This window comes from Cheilinus undulatus, linkage group 7 (genome assembly GCF_018320785.1).
Source record: "Cheilinus undulatus linkage group 7, ASM1832078v1, whole genome shotgun sequence".
Taxonomy (NCBI): domain Eukaryota; kingdom Metazoa; phylum Chordata; class Actinopteri; order Labriformes; family Labridae; genus Cheilinus; species Cheilinus undulatus.
In genome coordinates, this window is record NC_054871.1 from 1,474,394 (window position 1) to 1,480,393 (window position 6,000).

At 36.7% G+C, this 6,000-nt stretch overlaps 1 protein-coding gene across 2 annotated transcripts in view; it reads right to left on the minus strand.

Moving 5' to 3' along the window:
• frem1b (Fras1 related extracellular matrix 1b) overlaps nucleotides 1-6,000 on the minus strand; it is a 77,608-nt gene that overhangs the window by 708 nt on the left and 70,900 nt on the right. For both annotated transcript variants that reach the window (XM_041790536.1, XM_041790537.1), the window contains 4 exons: nucleotides 5,103-5,147; nucleotides 3,887-4,048; nucleotides 1,095-1,213; nucleotides 753-838 (listed from right to left, as the gene is read on the minus strand). In XM_041790536.1, the coding sequence (XP_041646470.1) occupies nucleotides 753-838; nucleotides 1,095-1,213; nucleotides 3,887-4,048; nucleotides 5,103-5,147 (412 nt within the window). The remainder of the gene's footprint in view (nucleotides 1-752; nucleotides 839-1,094; nucleotides 1,214-3,886; nucleotides 4,049-5,102; nucleotides 5,148-6,000) is intronic.

Genomic DNA, 6,000 nt, shown 5'->3' on the forward strand with positions numbered 1-6,000 from the left:
ATTCATATCCAGTTTTTCAATATGAGTCAAAATCATCAGAATGAGACATTTTTTAAAAACTGTTCAGCCCTTGTTTAGGGATAAAAGAGAGTTAAGGAAAAGTTGCATATCAAATCGCAATATTGGAGAAAAAAATTGCAATTAGATTATTCTACCAAAATCTTTCAGCCCTAGTAGACATGCAGCAAACAGCGCCGGGAGCTGAGTTTGATCCTGGAAATCATGCATGAAGGACTGTAGCTTCTGTTATTGGCACCTGAGCCAAACTAGCACCCAGCTAGCACTCTTTGTGCTGCAAATGTCCAGAACTTCACGACTAGAGCGTTTTTAACTGTGCTTATTGTTGCTAACACTGTTCCAAATTATTATGCATGTATTGTTTTTCTTTTTCATTTTTCCTAAATAGTCTATGTAATTGGCAGTCAATAGGATTTTTCATTCCTCAACAATTTTAATATAATCTGGATTTTTTACATCTCTACAGATCCAGCTCCACATCAACACAGGAGCCCTTCTTTGATATCATTTTAAAGAGCCTGGAAAGTCAGCCAAGTTCCAGGCTCACTAGAAAACATTCTGTAAAAGCTATGAAGGCATGGAGAAGATCAGCTAGAAGGCACAATGGAGAGCTTTCAGGGTTTCCCTACAATTTACAGTTCAAAACTGCTAATAAATTTACAAGGGGTGTCCCTGCAGTAGTGCCGCCAGAGCTGTAAGGGTTAAATGTTGGAGGTGACATTCAGACCACTCACCGATCCAAAACGGCTTCTTTCCTGCAAACTTCCACAGCCAGGTCATGTCTCTCCTGGAGCGCACGCTGGTCAGGCTGCTGTTAAACCTGAACAGCAATAAAACAGTCACATGCATTTAAAGGAGAGCTAAAGATAAAGACAAGGACACATGACACTCTAACTCCTTCATCCCTTGCCTCTGGTGCTTTATCCCTACATCCTATACTCTCTCTTATCTGTCAGCCTTTACAGCATGTCATTCCCCACTCTCTCTCCCTCCACAGTTTATGATTCTTTTCTAACTTTTGTACCTAAAAAAGCACTGAGGCTAAAATTTGAACTGAAAAGGTGTTTTTAGTTTACAGCAGTGAGCAGGTCCGCTCCGCGCTCCCCCAGCTGGCCACAGACGAGCTGACGACGTAACAGCGCCTCCTGTAGTGAGTCCAGCCGTCAGGACACGAGCTGGTGACGGATTTCCCGGTCTGAGGAGACAACGACACGATCACCACGACACAACACAGACACAAGAACCACAACATGAACAGTACACACGCTCTGAACAACAACCAGTCCATTCCACCGACTGTGAATCAGTTTAAGAGCATCAGAAACTTCACTGTCCTGGATCCTACCTGATAACAGTCTAAATCCTTATTTCTCATGTCATCTCTAACAGAGGGAGGAAAGAGAGCGCATACGCCCCACTATGCAGAGAGAGAGGAATAAGGAGACTGAACTTCGTCTGGTCCTCGGTCCTGATGTAACCCAGTAAATCTGTGAGAACAGTGAAACTCTAAATATTGTGCAGCTATAAACATCCTCTTTGGTTTGTTAGACTCTAATCCAGTGATACTCAAACTGTGGCTCTGGAGCCACAGGTGGCTGTTTTGTGATGATTTGTGGCTCTTTGATGTCCTAACTTTAAATATTTTCCCCCAGAAAACCTTCAAAAGGAAAACTTTTTGCCATTTTCACCCATTTAAGCTACCTTTTGCCACTAAATACCACTTTTTTTCCTACTTTTTCCCCATTTTTTGCCACTTCTTTTAGCCTCTTATCCATTTTGTTGCCCATTTAAGCTACCTTTTGCAATTGAATGCCACTTGTTTCCTACTTGTTTTTCCATTTTTGCCACTGTTGACTGCTTTTTCCCCATTTTAGTCACTTTTCACTCTTTTTTTGCCACATTTTTGCCACTTTCAGACAGTTTTTCCACCTGTAACTCATTTTTTTGTCACTTCTCATCCATTTTTGCCACTTTCTGACCATTTTTGATGCATTTTGACCATTTCTGCCACCATTGACTTGTTTTTATTGCTATTTCAAGCCGGTTTTGCCACTTTTCACCTCTTAGATTGTGGCTGTTGCAAAAGTATTTTTCAACCATGTGGCTCTTTGGTTGAGCAGGGTTGAGTAACACTGATTTAAAGCATTTTATAAAAGCAGAGAACACAGTGTGAGTAGAGGTAAGCGCCCTGATCACTGTACTTGTACGTGCACACTGGTCGACCTGTATAATGTGATTTTTATTCACCGTAAGGCAGGGGTGCCCAAGCTGTGGCCTGGGGGCCAAATGCAGCCTGCTTGGTTTTTTATTGGCCTGCAACAAATTGTTTAAATTAAATGAAATATGGCCCTTTTTAGAGCCTGAAACTTGTGCTAGTCTGTATCATCCTTCTTAGTTTCAGCACAAGGAGGTGTTTCCGTTCTGACTCTATAAACAAACATTTTGACAAGAAGAATTTACTGTTTTTGTTTTTTCTGACTAAATTAAGACAACACTGTAAACGTTAAACATAATGGCAACCAAAATAATAATATTGATTTATAATGCCATAATGGATTAAGGCAGCAAATATCAGCACCAGGGGCGGAGCAAGCGATAGCCAGGGCCAACCAGGGCCCCCTGAAATCTGATTGGCCACCCAAAAATCATTACAATGGTTGGCTGTTTCCCTTGTCAGTCATGAATTTAGCCATTATAACATACCCAATCACAAAGCATATCTTAGCCTACATTAGACTGTGTTTACTAGCAGTGAGGTCTATGAAAGCAGCCCCACCGTCCTCATATAAACTTAGCACAAAAAGTAAGGAAATTTGCACACACACACAAATTTCCTTAGTTTCTGTGCTAAGTTTATTTCTGTATGTGGCCCCCAGGAGAAAAAGTCTGGACCCCCCTGCCATAAGGTAATACCATAAACTTGAAAACTTGAACAAATATTTGTTTGGAGTAGAAATCCGTCAGTTTTACCAGAATTTAAAAAAAAAAAAGTTCTATTAGAAACGTAACAGGATACCAGTGTTGATTTCATCGACAAAAACTCTGATTAAAAATGTCTGCGGCGACATTTTTTCAATGAAAAAGACTGAGACTAGCCAAACATAGATCTGTGATGACTAAAGCCTGATTTATGCTTCTGCGTCGTGTCAACGGTATCGTTGACCATTCGAAGTTCTGCATCGAGGGAACGTGTCACTCTGTAATTCACCGCCATGTCGCTAGGGCGTATGGCTGTGTGTGGTTTCACATCCAAATCCTTGTTTATCTTCAGGTCATGGCGACCGAGGTGGAGCGGGTGTGTTTGGAGTTAGAACGTTAGGCTGAGAACGGGTGAATTTACAACACTGGTTCGCCCACTGAGGGACCTGGATGAAGAAATGACGTTTTGAGCGGACCAATCACAGCCCTTGCAGTCTGCGTCACTGCGACGCGTAGTTAGGATTTTTTGGAGGTGCACGTCAGGCTACGGCGTAGGGGTCTGCGACGCAGAAGCATAAATCAAGCTTAAAACTAAGAGTAGGTTTAGCTGACGTCAAGATGACTTCAACTAGACTAAAATGTATTTTAGTTTTCACTGGACTTTCAAAATCCATGATATTTCTCCACTATTTGTCAAAACACAATGCATCTGTAGGACTTCTGCCTCTCAGCTGTAGAAAACAGGGATCCAGGTTTGGCACGGTGAATTGGATGATTGCTTGGAGTAAAAATCACTAAAACGTGAAGACTTTCAACGGACTGAGACTAGAATAAAACTCTGAAGGGTAGAAATGACTAAAATGTGACTAAAACTAAAAGACATTTAATCTTAAGACTAAGACTGGAAATAAAATTAAAAATATCTGTTAAAATTAACACTGCAGGATACCTTACGCTGGCGCAGCTCTGGATGGTTTCTGGGTTCTGGATGGTCCATCTGAGGAGGGTCACCGACCGGGAGATCCTGTACAGGGCGACTGTGAGCCCACCGACTCCACCCGGCGTCTCCTGGCTTCACCTCCTCTAGACGGAGAGGAGTCAGGCTGTGGAACTGGAGGATGGCGGGCCAGCGTTAATGTTTATGTTGTAATGTTAATGTTAGTATTATAATGTAACTATTATAACTAAAGTATTAGAATGTTAGTATTATAATGTTAGTATTATAATGTTACTATTATAACGTTACTATTATAATGTTACTATTATAATGTTAATATTATAATGTAACTATTATAATGTTAGTATTATGTTAGTTTTATAATGTTACTATTATAATGTTACTATTATAATGTATGTATTATAATGTTAGTATTATAATGTTACTATTATAACGTTACTATTATGTTAGTATTATAATGTTAATATTATAATGTTAGTATTATGTTAGTTTTATAATGTTACTATTATAATGTTACTATTATAATGTTAGTATTATAATGTCAGTATTATAATGTTAATATTATAACGTTACTATTATAATGTTAGTATTATAATGTCAGTATTATAATGTTAATATTATAACGTTACTATTATAATGTTAGTATCATAATGTTACTATTATAACGTTACTAGTATAATGTTAGTGGTATAATGTTAGTATTATAATGTTACTATTTAAACGTTACTATTATAATGTTAGTATTATAATGTTAATATCATAATGTTACTATTATAATGTTAGTATTATAATGTTAGTATTATAATGTTAGTATTATAACTTTACTATTATAATGTTAGTATTATAATGTTAATATTATAATGTTAGTATTATGTTAGTTTTATAATGTTACTATTATAATGTTACTTTTATAATGTTACTATTATAATGTTAGTATTATAATGTCAGTATTATAATGTTAATATTATAACGTTACTATTATAATGTTAGTATTATAATGTCAGTATTATAATGTTAATATTATAACGTTACTATTATAATGTTAGTATTATAATGTTAGTATTATAATGTTACTATTATAAAGTTACTATTATAATGTTACTATTATATTGTTACTATTATAATGTTTCTATTATATTGTTAATTTTATAATGTTAGTATTATATTGTTAGTTTTATAGCTGTGTAGAAGATAAGGGGCATCTTACAGTCCAGACTCTGTCCTCAGTCCTCCTCTCTCCTGACAGATGGACCTGAACATGATAGAGAAATTACACTTCATTAAAGCAGGGGTTCTCAGCGTTGGAGCTGGGACCCCATTGGGGGTTGCAAGACACTGAAGGGGGGTCTCCAGATGCTTTAAAAACTAAGAACATTTTTGAATTAGACTGCTGCCACTTTACTCCAATTTTGCCTAATTTTAACCAATTTTCATCACTTTTTCCACCAATTTTAAAACATTTTTGCAACTGAAAACCCATGTTTTGCCAGTTTTAAACCCTTTCAAACACTTTTTATCTGCCTGTTTTTGCCACTTCTAAACCAAATCTTGCCACTCTCTGCCTATTGTTGGCTCTGTTGACATATTATTGCCACTATTAACCCCTCTTTACCACTTTTTAAGTCACATTTCATTATATGTAAAGCCCATTTTTACCAGTTTTTTTTTACTATTTCTGTCTCAGCTAACCCTTTTTGCCAGTTTATAGCAATTTTCATCCCATTTCACCAAATTGCCACCTATTTTTGCCACTTTCATGCCATTTCAGCCACTTTTGAATCCCCTTTAACAACTTATTATGCCCATTTTGACACATTTTTGCCATTTTTTGGCTATTTTTTTGCCACTTTAATCTAATTTTTGGCATTTCTAACCCATTTCTGCTACTTTTAAAATGCAGTTGCACCAACTTTCCTACCATTTTTGCCAATTTTAACCCATTTTAGCTACTTTCACTGCATTTTAATTCTGTTTTTAACAAAAAGATTTCATTTTAAGAGGACTACTTACTACATAAATGAATTTAAATTTTTTTCTTGGATAAGAGTGGTTATTATTCAGGTTAAATATAAAATACCACATCTTGATTGGGCCATGATTTTGCT